This window comes from Melitaea cinxia, chromosome 15 (assembly GCF_905220565.1).
Source record: "Melitaea cinxia chromosome 15, ilMelCinx1.1, whole genome shotgun sequence".
Lineage (NCBI taxonomy): Eukaryota > Metazoa > Arthropoda > Insecta > Lepidoptera > Nymphalidae > Melitaea > Melitaea cinxia.
The window spans coordinates 8,100,320-8,127,070 of record NC_059408.1 but is presented as its reverse complement, the minus strand read 5'-3'; the positions used below and the strand labels follow the sequence as shown (position 1 = coordinate 8,127,070).

The 26,751-nt window shown below is 32.6% G+C and overlaps 4 protein-coding genes and 1 long non-coding RNA gene across 5 annotated transcripts; 2 read left to right on the top strand and 3 right to left on the bottom strand.

Moving 5' to 3' along the window:
- Window positions 1–2,160: 2,160 nt before the first annotated feature.
- Window positions 2,161–8,719, top strand: LOC123660406 (neuropeptide-like precursor 1). Its single transcript, XM_045595494.1, has 6 exons — window positions 2,161–2,246; window positions 6,426–6,524; window positions 6,597–7,368; window positions 7,445–7,598; window positions 8,017–8,049; window positions 8,261–8,719. Exons 2-6 carry the CDS (start codon window positions 6,426–6,428, stop codon window positions 8,607–8,609), a joined length of 1,407 nt encoding a protein of 468 aa, XP_045451450.1. The 5' UTR covers window positions 2,161–2,246; the 3' UTR covers window positions 8,610–8,719.
- Window positions 8,720–9,858: 1,139 nt separating this feature from the next.
- On the bottom strand, window positions 9,859–12,445 carry LOC123660404. The gene is made up of 4 exons (XM_045595493.1): window positions 12,309–12,445; window positions 12,002–12,187; window positions 10,263–10,434; window positions 9,859–9,998 (listed from the first exon to the last, which is right to left on the bottom strand). The coding sequence occupies exons 1-3, from the start codon at window positions 12,351–12,353 to the stop codon at window positions 10,288–10,290; spliced, it is 378 nt and encodes a 125-aa protein (XP_045451449.1). The 5' UTR covers window positions 12,354–12,445; the 3' UTR covers window positions 9,859–9,998; window positions 10,263–10,287.
- Window positions 12,446–14,713: 2,268 nt separating this feature from the next.
- Window positions 14,714–16,147, bottom strand: LOC123660138. The gene is made up of 2 exons (XM_045595241.1): window positions 15,962–16,147; window positions 14,714–15,105 (listed from the first exon to the last, which is right to left on the bottom strand). Exons 1-2 carry the CDS (start codon window positions 15,998–16,000, stop codon window positions 14,764–14,766), a joined length of 381 nt encoding a protein of 126 aa, XP_045451197.1. The 5' UTR covers window positions 16,001–16,147; the 3' UTR covers window positions 14,714–14,763.
- Window positions 16,148–16,964: 817 nt separating this feature from the next.
- LOC123660438 lies at window positions 16,965–19,181 on the top strand. Its single transcript, XR_006744189.1, has 2 exons — window positions 16,965–17,642; window positions 17,867–19,181. It is a non-coding gene; the product is annotated as an uncharacterized LOC123660438 (long non-coding RNA).
- Window positions 18,708–19,468, bottom strand: LOC123660437. The gene is made up of 2 exons (XM_045595520.1): window positions 19,275–19,468; window positions 18,708–19,130 (listed from the first exon to the last, which is right to left on the bottom strand). Exons 1-2 carry the CDS (start codon window positions 19,308–19,310, stop codon window positions 18,837–18,839), a joined length of 330 nt encoding a protein of 109 aa, XP_045451476.1. The 5' UTR covers window positions 19,311–19,468; the 3' UTR covers window positions 18,708–18,836.
- Between the last annotated feature and the right edge of the window lie 7,283 nt (window positions 19,469–26,751).

The window sequence follows — 26,751 nt, the reverse complement described above, 5'->3', positions numbered from 1 at the left end:
TGGTGACCGCAGTACTGGCTTTGTCGCACCGAAGACGCTGCTGCCCGTCTTCGGCCTGTGCATTTCAAAGCCAGCAGTTGGATAGTTATCCCGCCATCGATCGGCTTTTAAGTTCCAAGGTAGTAGCGGAACTGTGTTATCCCTTAGTCGCCTCTTACGACACCCACGGGAAGAGAGGGGGTGGCTATATTCTTTAGTACCGTAGCCACACAGTACAAAAATAGATTAAAAATTAATAATTAGAGGTATTTTTATTTCAAAGATATCAATTTATAAGAGCATGTAAGAATGTCTTTCCATCGTCATGAAAGAATTTTAAGACCTGCGTAAGTCACGCTTCGTTAGTCTCCAGCATTAGAATGTCTTTGAAACACATAATTTAGCTAAAAACTTTGACAAAAAAAAAATACGTTTGTTTCGCTCGCAATTATAGCCTTATTTGTACAATTGTTAAATTTACCTACGTTTCACTGACAAAATGATAACGACTGTCTTAAATGTTTTATTTTGTTTTGTAACATTTAAATATCCTAGATTTTGAAGCAATAGTGTAAAATGTCTTGCACGTTGTTTCATATAACAAATTTATTGTAGACTTCCAAATATTAATTACATTGCACCTTATTACAAATTGAAGTAAGAGGAGTTTTCGAAATCGCTTGTTCTATTTCACTCATTTTATACATCAAGTATCTAGTCTTCAGACAAGAAAGTAATAAGTATCAACTTGAAGTACAGGAAACTTTATAAAAGCTTTTTAATAGAGTGCCAAACTTTTATTAATTAGAGAGGTGTTTAATTACTGCTTTTCCTTATCGCGGAATATGCTACAGGCTTAATTACAATTTACACCAGAACAAGATACATGTACTGTTGATAATTTGTATAATTTAAAAATGTATCTGAGTTTTATTAACGGTTTGTTTAATTTATTATAAGATATTGAAAGGAGATGATAATATTAATTGTTTCGGTAAAATACACACAAACACACACACACACACACACACATATGTTACGTAGCTACTCTGTGCTGATCCTGGTCATTCTACCGAATAAAGTTTATTTAAAAATGTTGTATAAAACATTTCAATGTTTGTTATAGTAACCTATAAAAGTATATTATGGTATTTCTTGTAACGGTACTTTTTTTTAATATTATAAACTAAAAATGACAGACTACTGATTTGATGCAAAGCCTTTTTACTGTCATCTCGACCTGTTAAGATAAAATATTTGTTAGTTTATTATGACTGTCCTCTCATACGTGACAAAAATTAGTATGAGGCTTATAAGGAGTTATTATTAATATACCCCATATTAATAATAACTTAAGTGGCAGCTTTTAACGATTTGTAAATCCATAAAGTTACACATTCGCTTCAGCCTGTAATATCGAACTGCATATAGGCCTCTTTTCCATTGTACCACGCTGCTTCAATGCGGGTTGGCGGATATATTCCCTACTATAAGTAACGATCGTTGTTAGGTGTACATGGTGACAACCGGGACCGATAGCTTAACCTGCTCTCCGAGGTACGGTGGGGATACCCACAAGGAGTAACAACTAGACCAGAAATAAATATTTGTATAAACACAAATATCCACTCCGAGTCGGAAACGAACCCGCGACCGTCGATGTTTAGGTGCCGCCGACACGGCACACGCACCATTACACCAAAGCGATCGTCAAAACAAAGTTAGACAATGAAAAAATATTATTAAAAGTACAAATATTTCCAATATTCCTTAAACATTTTATGAACATAAATAGAAATTAATAAAGTGCTCGATTAAAATGCATGAGTGGGTATCAATTCTCTATGGAACCTGTTTCGCAACTGCAACCTCCAGTAAGACCTTCGGTCATTAATAAACATCAATTTACAAAGTTAAAGTAATGCCCACCTGAACTCAAATAAAACCTAGTAAACTAAGTGCCCATCAATTTGAGTGGATATTGTGCAGTGTGTAAGTACGTTGAAAACTCCTCCCCTTATGTACAATCTCCCCAAAATGTATATAAATCTATCGATCTTATTAAGACATAAATAAGGCCTACATTGTTATGACCATTTACTGAAAAAAGTGGCCTATGGTACACGCATGCGCTCAGGAGCTAAATCTCAGTATAAAAACCATTAACTCCCTGAATGAGGCATCATTCCCGCCAAGATCATAAAGTAAAAAGAACCCTGAATTAAAATTTAAGTTTCAAAGTGTGTGACAAGAGGCTGGGATTGAAAGTAAGTTAAAACATTAGTTAAGTCTTCATTATTTTGTTAAATTAAAGAAATATATTATTTATCATTAATAGAATAATTTTCGTATTTAAGTAAAAATTTAAACAAATATTAAAATATAATTATGTGCGTAAGATGAATGCTGGATGGGATCTATGTTTTAATAAATTAAGTAGTATTTTTGTTAGCTTTACTTTATAATTTTTAATCTAATATATAATTTTCTTTTATGATAAAATTATAAAAAAAAATATATAATTCGTCTAAAGGCCTACGCGTTCTATTTTTTTAATAATATAATAAAGTATTTAAAATTGTTATAAAATTAAATAACAAATAGGAAAAAAACAAACTATTTAAAAATCTAATTCTAAAATTATAATAATAAGAATTTAAAAAAAATCTTAATTTTTTTTTTCCTGTTTTACTAATGCTTAATCTTAATGACAATAATGATATTTTAGTTCCAAAATTGTATATTTATAATTTATTTAAATAAATAAAAATTCAGAGTTAAATTTTTTGTTTGTGTTTTATATATAGATACCATAATAAGCAACTAAATATAGCTTATACTGTTTTACTGTAAAATACATTTAGTATTAAAAATCGATGAAACGCAGGATCGACGACCTAGTACTTACAACAACAAAGCACAAAGAAAATGTCATTTAAAATTGAACGTTATTTATTTTAATAATTACATTTACTGTAGCGTCTTTATTTATGAAGCGTGCCTATTAATACTCAAGAGACACGACCCTACGATACAGGACGAATGGATAGCGAAGCCTAAGTCGATACTAATAGGATTAGTACTAATTGGTTCCTTTTAGAACCAAAAACGATCGTTATTAATATACTAAGAAATTAAATCCCTAATAATCTTTACTAATACTAAAAAGAGGTAAAGTTTCTAACTTTGTTTGTTTGTAGGGGGTAATCTTTGCAAATACTGATCCGATCACGAACATTCTTTCACTAACAAAAAGCTACATTATTCAGGAGTGATATAGTGATAGTCTATATTTTATTGTTATTGAACAAAAAATTGAGTGAAAAATAATAGTAATGTATGTAAATCAAATCGGAGAAATGCGAGCGAGATGAAAACTTACCTAATGATTTCCATCACAAAATTAATAAAGCAATTTATCATTTTTCAAAAACAATGAGTTGTATTTAATATTTTAAAATTTTACTAACATCATTAATCGACCTAAATTATACATAAACTTTACGTACGAAAATTTTGTAATATTTGATTTGAAAATTTAGTGTTTTAATATCTTTTTTGTTGATTGTACACAAGCATATTTAAGATAATTCAAAATACTGCAATCTAAAGATCACTTAGTAATAAAATAAATAAATACACAGTGGAATTTTATGTTGAATTTTGTAAAATAATAAACAATAAACGCTTCACACTCAACGGCCCCCAGTAGGTTTATCTTCTGTGCCGGGGGTCCGGAAACACACACACACACAATACACAAGATTTTACACAGTGACAGCGTAAGACATAAGGAAATATGGATGATTTTTTTAGCTCATAAGTATATATATATATATATATATATATATATATATATATATATATATATATTTATATATATATATATATATATATATATATATATTTCTCGTTTACTCGTTTCAACCTGTAATATCCTGCTGGGCATAGGCCCCTTTCCCTATGTAGGAGAAGGATCAGAGCTTAATCCTCCACGCTGCTTCACCGCGAGTTGGCGAATATATTTCCTACTATGAGTAACGATCGTTATTAGGTGTACAAGATAGCAACCGGGACCGACGGTTTAAAATGCTCTCCGAGGTACGGTGGGGAGACCCACAAGGACTGCACAAACAATACATATGTTTGTCATATGCGAGGATCGAACCCGCAGCGCAACCGCCAGCGCAACAGCCACATACCAGTGCCGTGACCGTTGCGCCAACGCCTCGTCAATATGTATTTCTAACATGAACTAATATTTTTTCAAATCATTTTATATGACACTCGATATGTTTAGTTATTTCTTTTTTTAATGGTTGAATTATTGCGTCCAAAATCAACCATTTAAAGTTTTTATTTTTGTCTATGTATCCAGTGTCGCTCGGGTCATCAAGACGAATCTAACGACACCTCAAATTTTAAAAGCCGCTTAGGGTGTAGTCGAAAACAAAGAAATCTATATACATACATATAAACAACATTCAATCAAAAAACATTACTCTCCTTCTGCAATCGGGTAAAAATCGCTTATTATTTACATATAAGATAATTTACTGTACGGAAAGTGATATAAAAATATAAGTAACGCATTTTGTTACTGAGTTTACACGAGGCAGTTTGTTTCTTGTACATGAACATTTCTATTAAAACTTGAATGTCGATGCATTGAAGGGTGAAAATACGTATTGTACTTAAATGTCAGGTGAGCACCGACATGGCATTCGCGTAATTGAATCTGCCATGATTGTATCTTCCGAGTGACTGTTACCGATATTTTTTATTCCATACTAGCTGCTACCCGCAGCTTCTTTCGCGTAGAAATTCTTTATATTTACTAAGAGGTACTGAAGTAGTCTATACCTACTAATATTATAAAGAGGAAAGATTTGTTTGTTTGTTTGTTTGCATTGAATAGGCTCCGAAACTACTGAAACGATTTGAAAAATTCTTTCACTGTTAGGTTAGGTTAGGTTTAGGCTACACTATCCCCGGGTGACATAGGCTATATTATAAAATAAAATAAAACATATTTTTTAAATATCTATCCGAAGCCAGAGCGAGCCGCTACTACCTAATAATTACATCACAATAATTTAGAACCTCTTTATATACCAGATTTTTATGGTTCGACTTTCGTGCGCTAGAACTATCAGACTACTCGCTTCGATCAGGTTTCATAAGGCGAAAAAAACGAAAAAAAGTCTCTACTTAGATCTTCTTCAACCATTTTAGGTAATTTGAAATATACGAACTAATCCCCTATTTTACCATCCAAAACTTACGCAAAAGCTGCAATACTAATTTATTTAATATGCAATCAAAAACCTAAAAAAAACTTTCTTGCTTTTTATTTATGATACTACAGACATACTTTAAGATAATTACGTGAGGTACACAAGTAACAGGGTACAGGAGGAAATATCAGCTAAGTAACACTGCTCTTGAGCGGCGCTGTGTTCCTGTGGTGAGTAAGGTGACGTTGTCGTGGTTTGTTTAGTACGAATATTATTAAGAAGTCAGGTCAACATATAGGCTACATATTATCACGCTATCCTACGGGGAACGAGCAGTGAACCTTTATTTCTTCAACGCATTCTGTAACAACGTGTAATCTAACGACGCATATTTGAATGTTGTTGTTATTATGTTAAAAATCACGCAATATAAGTAACTTAGGCAGATAACCATAATTAAATGAATATAAGTATTATTAAAACAATTTTAAAGCAGCGCCATCTATGAGATTTCAAAAACATCATCAATCTCTTTTTGGATATAAATAATTTAAATTTGATCATGTTGGCGAGGTTAATAGTCGTTTTTAAAAGTCATAGATGGAGTTATGCATTTTCTTCTTAAAAACTGTATCGTTAATTCGTTTTAAATGAATTTCGTTGCCTGAGTATAAAGTTCCATACTTTTGACTCCGCAATGGCACTTTCACATTAACCTGTTTACTAATCATCGACCTATATTATACACATCAACATATGTTATACACCCTGAGAGACATTTCAACTCATTTTGAATCAGTAGTCTGAAAACACAAAGTTTCGTATCTCTAATATTACAACAACCAAACGAAACCGAACCGATTTTTATAAAATCCTCAATCCCTAATTCACCTTTAAAGGTAGAATTTCCGAAAACTTGAAAAAATATGGTTATTTTGAAATCACAGACGGACACTTCGATTTTATGAATATGTACCTATATGTATAGATGAACTTTGGTTCAGTTACTTCCTTTTTGGTTTCTATTTTTTATTACAGTTCGTTTAGTTATGGTTTTTTTTAAACATTCACTTTGTTCCAATTAATAAGAAATAGAAATTATACCAACGAGAATAAAGAAATACTTTTGTTTATCAAACATAGACAAATATTTTGCTACATTCGGTAAACCCATATCGTACCTACAAATTTAAACATGTCTGTTTTTAGATGAAGGGCAACAGGCGTTCAAGTTTCAGAGGACATAGCAGCAGGTTTCTCATAAGTTTTACAACACTTTTTCTAGCGTACTCTGTTTACATTGATGAGGTGAGTCTTATCTTTTATACCTGATTATTTCGATATGCGAGCTATTAAATAATACCCTACTTCTTAATATAGGTAGTAGGATTACCTACTGATACTTCATCTAACACTTGGCCAACTTTTCCACGAAGGAATGTAGCAACCTTAGCAAGGGATGGATATTTGAGAAGTGCAGCTTCGAGTTTTAAAAGAAGCATTTCAACATTAGCTAAAAATGGCCAGCTTCCGACATTTAGATCACCATATGACGAAACTGATAAACAAGAACAAGACGAAGACGTATCTAACGAGAAAAGAAATCTAGCTTCGATAGCTCGACTTCGCAGCTTCAATGGTATGAAAAGAAATGTACAATCACTAGCAAGAGATGGTTATCGATTTGGAAGAGGCCAATATAGTCAGCCAAATGATAAACGAAATATACAAGCCTTAGCCCGTAATGGAATGCTTCATAAGAGAGACGATATTGTTGGCGATGAGTATTATTTTCCTTTTTATCAAAACCCTGTACCGCCTCTATCCGAAATGGATGGTCCCTTAGATTTTAATGAAATGTACGATTTTCAACAATCAATAAATCCAGATATGTTACCGCCTCTGTCACAAGTTTTTAAGCGCAGCGACGTTGGTGTTCCGGTAGACTATGATTCCAATATGGATTACAATGGTAATTGGTATCTTAAGAGGGGTTCTTTTGGGTTGCCTGCGCATGGTCTTTTTAGACCAATTTATATTGACTCTGCTGGCACTAGGAACAGACGTTCCATATACAACATCCCTGATGTACTCGACCGAAATGATATCCCAGAAGATAATGACAACGGAAATGAAGACAAACGGTCTGTAGGTGAGTTATAGGCTATTTTTAGTAAACTTTAACAACATTGATACTTTGTTATCTTTAGAACTTGCATCTGTTACAGATAATGAGGATGACGTATCGCGTGAAAATTTTGAAAAACGTCATATTGGGTCATTAGCCCGGTTAGGTTTATTACCCTCGTTTAGATTTTCTGGTGGACGATATAGTAGGTCTGGAAGAGCCAGATTGTTATTGCATAGTCAGGAATTATACAGGTGTTTAAAGTTCGAATATAGTTGCAATGATTGTATAGATTGTAGATATAAGATTAGGGTGTGCTTTAGAGCTTATTAAACAGGTTCATCTGAAGCTAAGCGACAAATAGAGGCATGATAAGTGTTTTAGAGGTGTCACGTTATAAATGTTTAGAATCGGTGTTTTATGTAGGCTTTTGGTGTATAAAAATTTTTCAAAAAATTTAGTCCATGAATACTCCATTCTTTCAACACCCTAACTACGCATGATATACTTAAATACGTTTTCTAACGACATAAAAAAAATTGTTCACAACACGTATATTTTCAATTTACACAAAATGGTTTCTTTTAAAATACTTTCTGTGTATTTTTGAGTACTATATGTTATCGTTAGACTTCATTGTAAATAAAGTACTAATACTTCTAATTTTTGCAGGAAGCATACCCCTGACGAGAATTTCGGGATTAGGTAAAGTATTCGTATTTTTTTAGTTAATTTTGCCGTACTTATGTTATGGCAAATATACATTTTCCTTACAAATTCAAAATTTGTTTTGTTTTTCCACACACGTTTATTTTTTTTAAATCGATATAATTTTTCTTAATAATTTTGTAACGTTTTAACTAATGTCGTAAATATATGATAATTTGTAACTGATATATATTTTTTTGTCTCACAGGGAATATCTCGCTGATTCCAAAGCTGACGATTCAGACGACTCCGACCTACCGACGCCGCCAGTACTTACTAACTCGCACCCGACCGGCCGATACCTCCACCGACCGTTAAATAACGACCTTCCAAATACTCCCCTTCCCCAGTCCCCCCTTTCTCTCAACTATCCAGACACATTTGCCAAAAACCGCTGGCAGAGCAAAGAAAACCCGAAGTTTTATTACTTTAGATCCTTGAAAGTCCCATATCATTCTTCAGGCAAGCGATATTTATTACTTCCGGCCGCCGATAACATTCTCCTTAGGAAGACTTACCGCAACAGCAGTTTACCGAGTCGTCGTAAGAATCAATAGCTATGTCATTGTAAGCTGGGCGTTCGAAAGTCACTCAGCTTGGTAGAAACCAAAACGTAATTGATTTTTTTTTAATTTTGTATATTTTAATTAAAAAAAATTATATATGTTTTATCTATGTTAAATCTATGGGTTTGGACCTCATTTATATGTATGTTATGATAAAAAAGTTACGGTTTTTGTTGTTAAATTGCGGGAACACTATATATGGATGTCAGACAATAAATATATTAAATTTATTAAAATGATTAATTAATCGAAACACTAGCGGTTAATGGCAATTTCGGATGCTATATTTAAGATGACGACATTGGCTTGATCATGACACACAGATGCATACAAACAATTTTAATTATAGACATATTTTAAGATTACGTGGCCAATCGCAAATTATGTGTCTAAATAAATATTATAGATACAAAAAATTAATAAATGTTAGCCAAACTAATAAACATTAGGTATACGTGTTTTAAATTTTTCTGAAAACTTAGAAAATTCTTGCGATCAATATTTTAAACTTTACAAAATTTTCAAGTATGTAATACGAGTTGTGATAAATTCTACGTTCATTGTTTAACATATCGAAGAGTTGTCTCTTTGCTGACTAGAATTAGCTGTGTTTGACAAATAATTTTTTTATTGCGTTGTAAATTTTCGAGATTCACGTTTTAGCTTGGAGCTTTAATGTCATGTCTGAGAATTAATTAATGTTTTTACTTCTTGTGAATTTTGGACAATAAGCGAGCAACTTTCGATGACCACATTAAGATAATAAATTTTGAAAATGTTATACTGTAGTCTACTTTTCATTGTCTTTTTAGATGTAATTGATGTATTTTAAGATAATGAATTAGGTATCTATTTAATCAATTAGAGTCCTATTTATTGTAAATAAATCAATACAGTCATTATATTCTTGTTTTATTTTTTATAATTCATTTTGCTTTAGAATAAAAAAACCTTAAGGAGTTTATTAAATTTTAATTTACCGTATACCGTTTGTATTTCAACAATAGCCGCTCTGGTGTAGTGGTGCGAGTATTCGCCTAAAACACCGACGGTTTGCGGGTTCGATTCCCGCTCGGGATGGATATTTGTATTTATACAAATATTTCTTTCGGTTTGGATGTCTTTCCTTATGGGTTTCCCCACCGTGCCTTGGATAGCACGTTAAACCGTCGGAGAAAGAGGCTTATTCTCAACAGTTGTGATGTTATAGGTTGAATGAAATTATATAAAATGATGCGTATAAGAAGAACATGATTTTTTTAATGCCTAAAAAGTATCAATTCTATGTTCGAAAAAAAGCAAATGCAGGCTATAATATACATTTATTTGAAAATGTTTCAGATTACAAATATTTTATTTGATTAGGGTCCGTGTAGTGATCTGAAAAAAAAAAACAAAATATAATTCATTTATTGTAAGCGAGAGGAATAAAATTTCCGTCCATCAGTTCACTGACAACAATAAATTAAATTTTAGAGAAGTAAAAGCTTGTTTGTGAGAGATCGCATTTATTATAAAATAAAAACTTTGTATGAAATAAATACGAATTTTTTTACCAGGCAACAAAATTTCTCTACATTGTATTTTTGTTTTAAAAACCCAATCGATATGATTATATAAAAAAAAAAAACTAGAATTTTTTACCTGATTTATATATTTAGCTGATTCGTTAACCAGAGGTGCAATTAGATCCAGGGAAGAGTGAGCATCGACCATTGTTGCAGTAGCGAAGGAGTCCGCGGCAGGTGCGTACAATGCCTACATTGTTGGGAAGGCAGCGAACAGCTCGTCTACAGCTAGCACACCGCGATCCACCCTGTTAAATTTTAATTGATCGGTTTTTTTATACTTCAAGGAAGACAAATGTATAATGTAATAAATTATGCCTAATACGGCCCATATTCTTATGGTAAGCGGTTACCGTAGCATATGGACTATGCCTTCACATCAAAAGCATCCCAAGCGCTTTGTTGACTCTACGTCCGACCCTCCCCAGGAGCTCTGGCCAGCTTATTCATCAAACGAATACGCGAGAGCTACTTATTGACTATGGTTTTCTGTAAGATTGAGGTACTTCCGCAGTCGGGCTGTTTCAGGTTTTGAGCAAGATGTTCCTACTGTGCTCAAACGTATATATCAATCAAACGTCATGGGTGAAAATTATTTCTGAAGGTTTAAGTGTTTAAAGTTTATGCCTTTTATTTATGTTTAATTGTATTCAGAAATGGCCAGTTTTAGTGTTTTTAACCGACTTCCAAAAAAGGAGGAGGTTCTCAATTCGACTGTATTTTTTTTTTTTTATGTATGTTACATAAGAACTTTTGACCGGGTAGACCGATTTCGACAAATTTTATTTCAATCGAAAGGTTTTGTGTGCCAATTGGTCCCATTTAAATTTATTTGAGATCTAACAACTACTTTTCGAGTTATATCTAATAATGCGTTTTTACTTGACGCTTTTTTCGTCGACCTACGTTGTATTATACCACATAACTTTCTACTGGATGTACCGATTTCGATAATTCTTTTTTTGTTGGAAAGGGGATATCCTTTGTTTGGTACCATGATAAGGAAACCAGGATCTGATGATGGGATCCTAGACAAATCGAGGGAAACTCTCGAAAATCCGCAATAACTTTTTACTGAATGTACCGATTTTGATAATTTTTAATTTAATCGAAAGCTGATGTTTATCATGTGGTCACATATAAATTTTATCGAGATCTGATAACTGGTTTTTGAGTAATCTTTGATAACGCTATGTTACTTGACTATTTTTTCATCGATCTACGTTGTATTACTACTTGATGTAATTGAAGTCGGTTTTTTTTTTCGCTTGCGAGCAAACACAATTATAGTTATTTTCTATCCAGTTTTAAACTTTTATTATTTAACTTATTTATCGTTTATATGTATTTTGTTAACTAAATCTTTTAATAATTTTTAGTACGATAAAAAAAAAACATGAAGTCGATAAAAAATCATCTGGTAGAGGTTTGTGATCAACTTCTAATTAAAGTGTTTAGTTATCATTTATAAGTCCAAATTTAGTTTGATCGCTTAAGTAATAAATTATTGTTTTTTAAGTTCCAAATTGGTAAATGCTATGGTAATTGGTAATGCGGCTGGACCGACGGTCTACTCATTCGTAAGATTGCCGGTGGAGACTGGATGAGGTTTGCGAAACACCAGGATGATTGGCGCGAACTTGGGGAGGACTATGACCAGCATTGGACTGCGATAGGCGGACGTAGTAATTTAAATTCCTAATAACAAAAAATTTTCTTTACACAAAGATGTATCGATCTTATAGCAGATTTGTTAATAAGTTTTGGACATAGAATTAAAAAACAATAATACATTTTATACTTATACTTAAGTACCTGGGAAGTGTAGTTGCATGTGGTGGTTGTGGGGAACAACAACCAAAATGTTCTCTCTTGTTGTCCTTCCTCTTCTTCTGCAGATCTTACTTCACGTTCAGAATCAGAGCCGACATCTTCTTGGCCGAAGAGTTGTGATTGCTGTTCCAGAGAATTCTGCTCAGCAAAAATTAGGTTTACAGCTACCTAGAAATAGAATAAAAATATTAGATTCCTTAATTCCTTTCCTTAATTTAAATCAAGGTATAGTCAAGATATTTGTTAATAAAACATATTAATTTGTATTTGTATAAACTTTAAACTTTACCAGCGCTGTAAGGAAAGCGAATACGTAGACATTAGCTACCGCCATTTAGTAATTTTTATGATTTATTTATTTTTTTAAGAGTGTTGTCGTAGTTCTGATGTTCGATTTGATGAAGTAGAAATTAAATTGAGTTTATATATCCTGATAAATAATAAGACTTACTTATGTTAATCAGCAAGCGTCAGGGCTGTAATTTTACCACAACCAGATTTTATTATTTGAATATTATTAGAATAATTATTAACTACCTAATTAATATTATTAATTACTCGTATGAGATTTGAGTTTGAGATTTTATTAAATAAGAATTTTAGAGCTATTTTTTCAGATCAAAAAATTATACATATATATTATTGTCCACTTCCCTGATAACTCCAATAATAAATTATACATTTACATTTACAATTATTTTAGGATATCTACAGTTATAAAATAAGTAACGTATACGATAAAATGATGTCAGTACAAATTAAAAAGAAAAAGGAAATTTAAAACTCAATAAAAAGCAAGCGGTATCTCTAGCTTTATTATTGTATTAGTTTACCATATTCTAAAATAATGCGTATGGTTTTGTATGTTTGTATATTAATGCTTAATAAAATATTAATTCAATAAAACAATTGAATATTAGTGAGAAAATGTATCCGAATTGAACCCTATCAGCCTGACCAGCCACAACGCAAACTATCAGTTATGTTTGAGACCTACACTGCAAATTGATTGTTATCCCGTTGATGCACATTTGGTTTTGGCTCATGCCATTAACCTTACCGGCTACCCGAGATTTAATAAAGTAACTGAATACAAAAACAAATGAGATCTTCGTAATAAATCCACTAAATATCATCATCATCATCATCATCATCACAGCAGCCTTTCGCAGACCACTACTGGACATAGGCCTCCACAAGTTCACGCCAAAAATGGCGTGAACTCATGTGTTTTGCCCATAGTCACCACGCTGGACAGACGGGTTGGTGAGCGAAGGGCTGGTTTTGTTGCACCGAAGACGCTGCTGCTCGTCTTCGGCCTGTGTATTTCAAAGCCAGCAGTTGGATGGTTATCCCGCCATCGGTCGGCTTTTTAAGTTCCAATGTAGTAGTGGAACTGTGTTATCCCTTAGTCGCCTCTTACGACACCCATGGGAAGAAAGGGGGTGGCTATATTCTTTACTGCTGTAACCACACAGCCACTAAATATCATAATACTCATAAATATTTTAAGTTGCAATCGAATGATTATTATACATAATTGAAAAGGGATATAAATAAATTCGTTGTCATTATTATCAGCAGCTAGTTGATAGTTTTCTATTGCTGCATATAAATTTGTGCCCTATATGTCCTAGGAGGGTATAAAATGTTGTGTGATTAGACACTGTGTTTCCTACGATCATAAGGTCTTAGCCAACGACCATAACTTTAGAAGCTTGTCAGTTCTTCTCAGTTCTAATTGGATAATGTAGAGATATGACGGATTATATATAGTCTGATTTACCACTACTTACTATAAATTATTTTAAAATTTATTTCAAACAAAATAATGAATGGTACAGCAAGACATCTGTAGATAAAAGTAACATTTTTCGTTTGTTTGACAAAAATATACCTACAGTATCACCTATGTTATTGAAGTGTAACTATGTCGTAATTCTATACAATTTGTTACTTTACATAACTTTGTGTTATCTTGATAATGACTTTAACCATGGTCCATCGAGATACCACTAGCAAATATTTACGAAATTTCAAACATTCTACGATTACCTCAGCCCTGGCCTTAAACATGATAGAACCAGCAAACATTGTTCTGAATTCAATATTTCAGCGTAAAAGCGGTTTTCTTTATGAATAATACAGTGAAACATCGTGAGGTCGTGATGCATGGAGCCGGCAGAGGAAATGATAATAGAGAATAGTTACAATAAGAGAGATAATGATATTTGAACATTAAAAACATATTCATAAGTCGATATACGACGTCATGTTTGGATTTTTCTAACTGTTTATTTTGCACGTTAAGTACATTGCGGCTTGGAAGATGATTTATCTCTTATCTGAGAATTTTTATTTCATTAGGTAAATAAATAATCATTCCAGAATTTCAGTCAACAACATACTTTAATATATTTGCTGACTAAGTATTAAAGGACGAAATATATTCTCCTCATCTCCGAGGTAAGTGCTTTTATTCGCCTGACATGGGTAACAAGATGTAATCGACGTAACAGGACCGAAGAATTTTCATTAAACACTAACATTTATCCTGCTATAAACTTTAGCCAAATTGAATTCTTTTGTCGAGAACTGTTACAGTCGGATTGGTGGGGAATGTTAATGTAGGTATTTTTGTCTGACATAGATTGTAGAAAAATGTTTATTATTTTATTATAAAAACGCACAGAATATTGTATAATATATTTTTATTCGGAATATTTGTAAACATTTTCGTTATTTTAAACACAATCAGGACTCGCTACAGCGGAACAGATACCAGAATTGCAGTAAGGTTTATTTGGATTATTGCAAGTTATCAGAAGACCGCCAATTGGTTTGCAGATAATACGAGTGTTGCAGTCATGACAAGAAATCTTGGAAGTAACTGTGAAGTCGCATGTCGTCCAGTTTCGTGGGTTTTGCCAGCTTCCAGGAAGACTTTCATCATCAATATTACCAACTTGTCCTACATTTTGTGGTACTTGGCGACGATTTCTACCTTGGTTTTGATGTGGGCCACCTTGTGACACATGAGATCCACCTTGAAGTATTTGCCCGAAACAAACAGCCAATAAAATAATCTGAAATGTCAAAGGATTGACGTTCCTAAATAAAAACTGAACAATGCTTTTACAGGGTATTACAAGCATTCTTTTTAAAGAATTCAGCTCGTAGCGACATTCCACATTGAATGTAAATATTCGAAGTGGAAGTGATATTTATTTCAGTTAAATATAAAAAATGTTCTTATGTAGAACAGTAAGCTTATGTGTTATACATTTCTGATTTTTTAAATCTTAATAAAATAGGTAGAAAATTGTAAAATTGTTTGCGGATTGAAAACGCAAAAAAGCGCTGTAACCGCTTAGAAAAATTTACTAGGCCTATATATCTATATATATAGTTTTTGCTAGGCAGGTTCTAACTATTCACCTATTAATTTAATGATATGCTTTTAATTTTAAAAAAATATTTTTTCGCAATTTAGTTTTATTGAATTTCAAAACGCAAAAAAAGCGCTGTAGCCGCTTACAAAAATTTACTAGGCTGTACCTATATATAGTCTGCTAGGCATGTTATAACTATCTACCTATTAATTTAATGAGAAGTTCGATGGTGAAACCGAAAGACAACCGGTGAGACAGCCCCTTAATACTATAAAATGTTATTTATAACATTTTTGAATATCATATCAAAAATTTCGATCTAGCGGGTACATCGTTCCTTAGCTTACTTGGCTAGTGCGCCGACACGGTCAGTCGGAGACAAGGGTTCGAACCCCGCTGGAGCGGTCAATATTAAATGTTATTTCTATTTATTATTTTAGAATAAAAAAAAATATTTGATATTTATCGTTAACGTTAAAGAAAGTTTTTATATTATTTATGTGCTATAATTACGGTTGAAATAAAAAATATATAGATAAGCGGTTCTTACCAGTACAAAAATTGTAACAATATTCTTGAGAGCAGCCATTGTTACTTTGATTTTATATAATATGTTTGCTAATTTAAATTAATGTCATTGCTTTTATACTGTAGTGGTTATCTAAACAAACTATCATTAGCATAGAAAGTACAAACAAGGAAATCGCGAGCACGTATATTGCAGGGTTTTCCTACAGTGTGCATAACAACGGAAAGTTTATTGTTTTTCACAGAAATTCTACGTCAATAGTAAACAAATATTAGGCTCTGTATCACTTGATAGAAACAATGGATTTGAAACGCTAGAAGTTTTTTTAGTTTACTTTTATACAAGTTCAGGAAGTAGAATAAATAATAGTACGAAATTTATTCTAAAGTTCAAAAATAAGACTTAATCACAGTTGTTTTTATAACATATAAAAAAACCTTGATTTGCGTAATTCTTTATTTACCGTAGTATTATATGTACTAGGGGTCGCCCAGCGGTCGAAATTCGACCATAATTAAAATTTTGGTAATTTAAAAAAACCCAAAAATAATGAAAATAAAAAACCTTTTTTTAAATTTTCAATTTGACTACAGATACCTTGACAATCAACAAAATAGTATAATATGCGTGTGTGTGTGTCAAATACATGGTAGTGTGTGTAATGTTTTTTTTTATTGATTTAATATTTTTTATGCGTAATTTAAAAAAAAAATTAGCATTTTGCACTCGTTCTCTATATAAACTATAAGTGTACGAAATTTCATACTCCTCGGTCCGAGCAACTTTCGTATAAAAGGGTACAAAGTTTTTGTTTTACGTATTAAAATATATCACACACAATCAATCCTTAATAGATCAATCAAACATATAATAATACTAGCTGACCTGGCGAACTCCGTATCACCTTATTTTTTTCTGAAATATAATAATAACATAATATATCAAAATAAAATACAGCCTATCTTTTAAGTTGGATCGAACTGCACATGGTGTGCGAATTTTATTATAATCGGTTAAGTGGTTTAGGAGTCCATTGAGGACAAACATTGTGACACGAGATTTATATATATTAAGATTACATTTTATATTATTCGTTTTAAATACACGGGAGGATCATTTTTAAGGTCATTTGAGAGATATATGTGAAATAAGCCCTCCCCACTTAATTTTAACGGTTCCTAAATCCACAGTATGTAGCTCGTTGATAAGATTTTATTGAGGCGTAATTTTCCAAACGACGCCTCGAACGCGACAATTAATAAAACTATTAAATTTATTGAAATTAAAACATTATTTCTTTACTGTCCCCGGCAGATTTTAAATTGAATATCATAATAAGATAATAAACTAGTCGAACAAAAGATACTTATTTATTATGATATACAATGGAACTCTTAAGCTAGTACATACTTCATATCTGACAAACTGGTATTATATTAATATTTAACATATTGTTGTGATCGACATTAAAATTCTTTCTGCCGATGTAAATCCCACATTTTTCCCATTTTCTTTTCGTTCATTAACCGAATGTGATGTTAAGAAGAATATTTTAGCTATAAAGTCTGATGCTGTCGGTTCTGATATCATTACCTAGCCGAAAAATGATTATCCTTGTTATTATGTTACTCCTGTCTTAGCATCTATTTTCAATGACTCAGTTACGACTATGACTTTTCCTTCTCCCTGAAGGAAAAACTACGTAATATCACTAGCACAAAAGAAAAGAAAAGGAAGTCTCTGAAAAAGTATAGAATAAAATTTTTGATGATTGGTTTCGGCGTATAGAAAGTGCTGCTGCTGCTGGTGGAAATTATTTTGTAAAATTTCAAATTTGTTTGATTGTAAGAACCTTAAAGTTTATTTAAGTTAAACTTAGTAGTAATGTATGTATATCAAAAGCAAAGTAATGTATGTATATCAAAGCTTTGTTTGAACGTTCTGTTAATAATAATAATACTCTAATAATGTTTCACTATTTTAATCTTTAATGTTTGTACTTTGATGTTAAACTAATTTTACGACCTTCGCGTCTGGTTTGATTTAGCAATTATTTCATATCAATTTCGATATTAACATTGCAGTGATTTATATCGTCTATATCGATCATATGCCTATCAGGACTAATAGCTGAACTGATTATTTATTTATATCAGTGCAAAATCCTAAGAGACATATTAATAAACAAAAAGTAGAGAGAAATATGAAATCAATATTGCTTTGACTTAATAATATTATTAAATTTAAAAAGAAATCGAAAAAATAAAAAATAAATTATGAATATATTGATTTTTTATCTTAATTTCCAACGGGTACGAAGTCACGGGCAAACATTAATTTAATTTATTAATTCATAAGTGTATATGTGTATTTATGTAAATGAACAAATGTATATGGATTTCTTTCGACGCTTCAATGAAAGCCAATAAATCCAATTTTGTTTGATTCGTACGCGTTTCTCCGTAGAATTTAATTTCCGATATTGGAATATTTATTCATTCAAGCGTAGGTATAAGTCGTCTATTTTTAAATGATTAACTTAAGTATGAGAAATATGGCTTTCTAAGCTTGAATAGAAACTAGATACAAACTAGTGCTTTCCACGATTTTTCATTTTTGTTAAGGTCGTTTTTGTTAAAATATATTAGAATTTTCCGCCATAAAAGTATGTTATATGTTCTTTAAGTTAGAGCATCATTTTTTGGGTGCTATCTATAGTTTCAATATTTCAAATAATCCTCCAAGAAAAAAAAAATAAAATGCGTTATTTTAAATAACAAAACTTTTATTTATTTGACATTTTAAAGTGAGATATATTTTACAAGTTAATTTTACACGGTGAGTATACAAGTTGTTACATAATATTTTAGATATATGATTTTAACTGAACACATTTTTATTCAGACGCAGGAACCGCAGGCGGGGCACATTCTGCTGAAGGCGTTGCAGAACACTCTCCAAGATTGCAGTATGGCATAGTCGGGTCGGTACAAATTTTTTGCATCCCGCCTATCTTCATGCAAACAAGCTTAGTAGAGCAATCGAGGCAAGACTTGCCGACAGTAGTACAAGGTGTCCACTGCGGGTACCACGGAGCTGAAGAAATCCATGGTGGTATCCAAGGGTTTATTGCCCCTGTTGGTGGCCACCCAGTCCACCCAGTTTGGGGAAGTGCACATGCTATTGTCAACTGCAATAAGAAAATATAATTTAAAGAATTAAAAAAATTTATACGAAAAAATAGTAATTGTGATATCAAGTTTTGAGTGGTAGTCAAGGGGGTCTAGACAAACAACGTTACTATTAATTTTAATAATAATTGCACAATACTTACAACAACGCAGAAAGCGAGAAGTACTTTAAAATTCATGTTTACTGTTTCACTGTTTCAGTTAATTGAAATGATGCTATCTTGTTGTTCGATTATACTTTTATACTCATCAATGTTTGAACAGAGATTATAAAAACAACCTATTTAGATAAATAATGTGGTTTTCCCAATGAAATACTAATATAATAATTAATGACGATACTTAAGTTCGCACACAGACAAACAGTATGTTATTGTTTAGTCACAGGAGCTATTTCTACTTGTACGGTAAGCAAAAAAATCATATATTATTACATATTATTTAGTATTTTTTTAAGTTATTAGTTTTCCACCGCAGTTTCGCCGGCTTTACGTGGACTAGCCTATGTGACAGACTGTGACAACACAAATATCCTACCGGTGAGTGAACAGATGCAAAACAATAGACCAATCCAAATGAACATGCATACGGCTTTGATATGAGATTGAAAACAGATAAGGGTGTTAAAGGTGTTAGGTGTTGTAATTACATCGACAAGTAATGCAACGTAAGTAGACGAAAAAGATTAACAAACGCACTAGTCGTCACTACGATTTTCGAGGTTTTCCCTTGGTTTCTCTGGGATTCCATCATGAGATCCTAGTTTCCTTATCACGGTACCACACTTGGGATATCTCCTTTCCAACAAAAAAAAAATTATCAACATTGGTTCATAAACGACGAAGTTATCCCCGAACGCACAACACACACACACACACACACACATATATATATATTCTGCGGTCAAATTGAGTAACCTCCTCCTTTTTTTAAGTCAGTGAAATAATGATACATTATGAACAAAATATTTTGGATACACTACTAAAGATATAGAATTGAAGTATTTTTAACACGTTAATAAGCTAAAAAAATATTTTACTAGGACATAGTTTTCTATCGTAGAAAGTTCGATATACTGCAAAGTTATTTAAATAAATAAATAAATAAATAAATAAATAAATATTTACACAATACACACACGGTCGTCTGTTCCTAAAGTAAGCAACTTAATGCTTGTGTTATAGGTAACAGCCGACTGGTATATAGCTACATATTTTTTTTTTCGATAAACATACTTATAAATAATACATATATAAATATATAAATAAATATTTATATTACACCCAGACTCGGGGTGGGAATCGAACCCACAACCCTCGGAGCAGAAAGCAGGGTCACTACAAACTGCGCCAACGGGCTAGTCAGATAAGTTTTTCTAACTTAGCATAGATTTAAGATAGTGACTCATCTTATGGTAAAAGCATTATTAAAATAGATTTACTAGTTGCAGGAAAACCGCACCTGGTTGAATTTCCATAGAGATGAAACACTTATTGATTATACCTTATCATATAACAACAATATTTCATTATTTATGGTCTAGATGGTATACAAATTTGTTTACACATTTGACACACTGAAAATCATGTTTTTTATTTATTTATTAAAACCTAAAAGGAAGTTACTTCGTTGTAATATTAACTATCTTTCAAACCGATTTTACACTTTTAGGCTTTTTTAAAATTAATTTTGATGGATTTTTAATTCTATAAAAAAAAAAAAACGATTTCAATTAAATCGTAATACAACGTAGGTAGTAAAAAAAATAGTCAAGTAAATACGCATTATTAGATATAACTTGAAAAGTCCATCTGATCTCCATTAAATGGGAACACATAATAGCAGCACCTATTTTTTAAAAAAAAAAAGAATCATCAAATTTGGTCCACCTAGTAAAAAGTTCTGAGGTATCACATGAAAAAAAAAATACATTATAATTGATAACATCTTATAAGCTTTTTGAAGTTAGCCAAAAAGAACTCTACTTTTCAAAATTCATGTTACTGGTAGCCGGAATAGTTTTCAGTGACGTTAGACAGTACGTATTCACTAAGGTCATTTGGTTTTGTATAGGTATGTAGTGTCAAAACTATTAATTTATTATAAAAATTTTTACTTGTTAATTTTATCAAAATTTAATAAACAGAAACAAATTGTTTCATATTTTATTAAGAATTTCGTATAAGGGAATATCTATTAATTACGTGAGCTATTTTTCGATCAGTTTCGACCCCCTCCCCCCTAGGTGAGATTTAGTGACATTTTCCTGGATCCCCCTCCCCTTTGCGTGAGATTGACGTTGAATATAAAAGAGATTGACGGGAAATAATAAACTGTTCCGGTATACTACAGCTAATTTATTTAAATAAAATCAAATTCAAAGTAAAAGTTAAATGATTTTAATAGAAATGAGTTAGATTTTAGCGAATTTTTTAATATATTTTTTTTAATATCTGTAATATTTTATTTTTTTTAATCGCGGACTGTATTACTCGCAGTAATCTATGACTAAGTTTACAACAATTGACAGTTTCTATATGCTTATAGTTTGTAATTAAAAAGATTAATTGTGGAGTTTCTTGCCGATTCTTTTTTGAAGAATATATATTGCGAATTAGTGTTAGCTTCATATGAACCATAGTCAATTTATTAAACACTAATTTTTATACTTTCTACAGGGATGATACAAAAGTGCATTTCAAGCCTACTGGAATAATAACATTTTTCATTTTAATTTTAAGAAAATTAACAATAATATATATTACGGTACCTACAGGTATAGCTACAGCTAGCTATTATAATTAAATACTCTAATGTAATATATTTTAAAATTAAATAATTGACTCTTAGAAATAATATTGTAACAATGTTTTTGCTGACGGTAGTAGTAAACAAAAATAATAGGTATGTTTATAATTTTGTGCGATTTATCTCTAAGAAACTTTCCTAACTGTATTATCTTAGTGACTACTAAGAAAAGCTTGGGAAATTTGGAGTTTTTTTATTTACTTCGAATTATAAAACACATAATTCATTTTACCACTTGATTTATTGAGTAGAGCAATATTATAGATTCTGTTTTGTTAACATAAAGCGCCAACCGTAAAGGGGTAGTGCTGCTAGGTATAGGCCTCTTTCTCCATGTAGCAGAAGAATTGGACCTTACTCACCACGCTGTGCTACTCTGGTCAAAAACCTCATTCTAGTATGGTAATTTAATAAATTTTTTTTGTGCAAACAGCGTTCCCCAAACCGCCCCAAGTTCGCATCATACATCCCGGTTTTCCGACTTTTGTCTTTTTTCTTCAAGCGTTGAGACTCGACGAAGCCTGTCAAACGCCAACTGAACCGCTACCCGCTTCCTTCGCGAAATTGTTTCGGCTTAGTTGAATGGTGTGGCCAAGGTAGACATAATCCTGAACAACTTCGAGAACGATACCGTCGACCAATACCGGTGACGGTATAACTTGGATTTTAAACATAACTTTCGTTTTGTCCAAATTCATACTGAGATCGACTCGTCGGTAGGACCCGCTTAGGCCAGCCAGCTTTTGGCCGAGCTCATCCAACGTCTCCACCGATTAAAATCTACAATTATTATAAATTTAATTATATCCCACAAAGACTTGTTTCACAATGCCATTATTTGTATATATTAAGCATTCTGCAGATATAACACAAAAACACTCTCTTGTATTATTTTATAAAAAGTGATATTAAAAGAACGAACAAAAATGAAATATTAAAAGTAACTTCATAAACGCCTCTGGAACGTGAAAAAAACCTTTTTATATTCAATATTTTCTATATCATTCCACGTCCAATTATGACTAACGTTTCTAAATAATATATTTTAATCTTTCACGTTCTCTTTATGAAGTTCCTTGGGCTGTTCAATACGCGTGTACTTTTTATAACTATACTATTTTTACGGTAAAAGCGAATAATGTTTCTAAACTATGAATCACGAGACGAGTTATTTATAATTTTTTTAAAAAGGTTGAAACAATTATTTCGTTGAACTGGCAACTTTAAACATTTTTTTTTGTCCAGAAAAAAAGGTTATATCAACACATTTTCTTTAACAAAGCAAAGCAAATGTATGTGAATATTAAGTACAAGAAATATGTAAAGCCTTTTCAACCATATAATTATATCGTCTTTAGTTAGAACTCTGCATTATGTGGAGGACTTATTCTTGTCTATTTTAGTTCTATCGTATCTACTCTGTGTTTACGGCTTGTCTTATATCTATTGAATAACTAAAGCTACAATTATTAAATTTAAAACATATATATGAATGAGGAGTTGACTGTTAGTTATGAATCCAATGTACAATGAATAGAGTATGGGCCCGGGCCCATGCCCACGGCACGGTGCCGTCGCCGTAAAACGGCACGCAGCACGGAGCTGATATACACAATTTATTTGTTAATTGACCTCATATCGATCAATCTATTTTATATCTAGCTGTGCCCGCGAGTTCGTCCGCGTTTTTTAACAAAAAATTATTGTACCGTTTATACATCAATATGCATTTAGTAAAAGCTATTATTTTAATATTACAAACAGACACTCAAATGTTATTTATTTGTATAGATAAAATAGACCTAAAGTGAGTTATCGCGTCATTAGTAATGAAGGTTCGTGTTATAAATGTTTGTTTGATCAGAGACACATCTTGATAACGGCATGTCAACTTACAAACATCTTAATACATTTTGACATAACACCGTTTACATAAATACGAGTAGGTACACACGTATCTTATTCATGCTAAACAATATTTAGAAATGTTAAAAATATCATATACTTATTTTTTTAAAATGTAAAACGTCATTAAAAACGCCTTGTTGTGTATTCCTCTACAACAATTTTTCTTGGTCGATTATAATAACCTATTAAATTGCAAAACCATTTAAGAAATACTCAAGCCTGTGTGCTTATTTGTAGATATTTATTGTTGGATGACACATATATTTCAGTACTAAACGTAGAGAACAGTTTAACCAAGTTGACAGTTATAGTCACTGGTTCACTCATGTGGCTTCAATATATGTTAGCTTGTTATTAGCTTTTTAGATTTATATTCTGTATTATATATGTAGTTATTATAAACTATAATCTATCCAACTAAAATAAAATATTAATAGTAGTGTAATATTCAGTATACTAAAATAAGCGAGCAAGTTCAAACGTATTTCATCATTACAGCCTATACAGTCCACTGCTGGACATAGGCCTCCACAAGTTTACGCCAAAAATAACGTGAACTCATGTGTTTTGCCCATAGTCACCACGCTGGGCAGGCGGGTTGGTGACCGCAGTACTGGCTTTGTCGCACCGAAGACGCTGCTGCCCGTCTTCGGCCTGTGTATTTCAAAGCCAGCAGTTGGATGGTTATCCCGCCATCGGTCGGCTTCTTAAGTTCCAATGTCGTTGTGGAACCTTGTTATCCCTTAGTCGCCTCTTACGACACCCACGGGAAGAGAGGGGGTGGCTAAATTCTTTAGTGCCGTAGCCACACAGCAAACGTATTCAAACGTATTTAGGTAATCATTAACCGACTTCAGAAAAAGGAGGAGGTAAATTTGAATCTATTTTTGAAGTGAAAATTTCTTAAGGACATGTTCGGCACTTTTTGATGGGGAAAAACTTATGGATTCGCGTCACCGACATGCTCACGACTCAAGCGCATCGGCCGTGTGCTGAGCGCGTTAGACGTTTTTTGCATGGGTGAAATCGCATGTGTTCACATAACTGACATGCTTATAGCAGTATATCTGTACCCATACAGCTGACATATTGTGCAACATTATACATATAATTTTTAATTCTAACATTATGAAATTTCAAATTTTAATACTAACAGAATTAAGTATTCACTTCTATCGGCTATCTCTATAGCTGCCTATTTTTCATGTGTGTTCGTTACCTCATTGATGACATTAATGTTATTGATCCGCTTTGAGTGATAACCCAAATAAATACGGATCCCGCAATATTTCGATTGCCCACAAATATAATTATTACTCTAATAGCTGCCCGGACAGACTTCGTTTTATCAAAAGTTAATAGTAATTTTTTTTTGCATTAAAACCTTCCTTCAAGCCTTAAGGAACATACAAAGAAATAAATTAGGCGTATTGGTCGAGCCATTCTCGAGTTATGCGCTTAGCAACATTCATTTTTATTTATATAGATTACATAATATTTATATACGATGACAAAAGTGCGACAACTGACCGATGTTGCTCGCTTCAACCTGTTATATCCCACTACTGGGCATAGGCCTATGCAGGAGAAGGATCAGAGCTTAATCCACCACGCTGCCCCAATGCGCGTTGGCGGATATATTTCCGCTTCTACTATGAGTAACGATCGCTATCAGGTTAGGCTATGATAACAACCGGGACCGACGGCTTAATGTGCTCACCGAGGCACGCTGGGAAGATCCACAAGGACTGCACAAACACCCAGATCACGGCAAATACCACCTGTATGGCCAATACAAGTGTTTGTCATGTGCGGGGATCGAACCCGCAACCGCCAGCGCAACAGGCACAATCCATGGCTGTGACCGTTGCGCCAACGCGGAGTCGGATGTTGCTACTGCACGTTTAATATATTTTAGCTATTTCCATAGTATTATGGTTTACGGTCTGTTACTTTGAGGTAACGCTACAGATATTGAGACTATATAATTTGCAAAAAAACGGCCATTCGCGGCGTTCATGATCTTGGAGCTCGAGTCTTCCGGCGGGATGTTTTTCATAAGGTAGACATAATTTAACAATTGTTACGCATTATATTTATAGCAACTTTTATGTATATTCACAAGAATATTGATTGTTTTGATATAAAAAATCGCACTGTAACCACGAGAAGGAATAACATAATTATAACTTCAGGTTTTTGACTGCGCAAAGTACGTGTCACCTTTCTGGGTTATAGTATTCGCATGTATAAAAAAATCCCACAAACAATTTTGCAAATGTCTCAAAATAAATTTAAATTGTTTATTAAAAATGAGTTAATGGATAAAGCGTATCATTCGGTGCTGGATTACATAGATGATAAGGATGTGTGGACTTAGTGACGCTGTTTTTCATGCAAGATATCGTTTCGTTTATTTGTTTTACTAATTTCTCATTTTTTATAATGAGAGAATTTAACACTACATAGTTACATACCAGTGTTTATTAATTACTAATTGTGTACTAAAATACAGTTTATATATTATTTTTAAAAGAGTAACAGCGGTGTGGTTAAGGCAGTAAAGAATATAGCCACCCCCTCTCTTCCCGTGGGTATCGTAAGAGGCGACTAAGGGATAACATAGTTCCATTACCACCTTGGAGTTTAAAAAGCCGACCGATGGCGGGATAAATATCTAACTGCTGGCTTTGAAATACACAGGCTGCTCTGCGGTCACCATCCCGCCTACCCAGCGTAGTGACTACGAGCACATGAGTTCGCGCCATTTTGGCGCGAGCTTGTGGAGGCCTATGTTCAGCAGAAGACTGCGATAGGCTGAAGTGATGAACTGCGGAGTTTCTTGCCGATTTTACTCTGCAGAATCTATAGTCCGAATCACTTAAAAATTTTAATTTGTAAAAT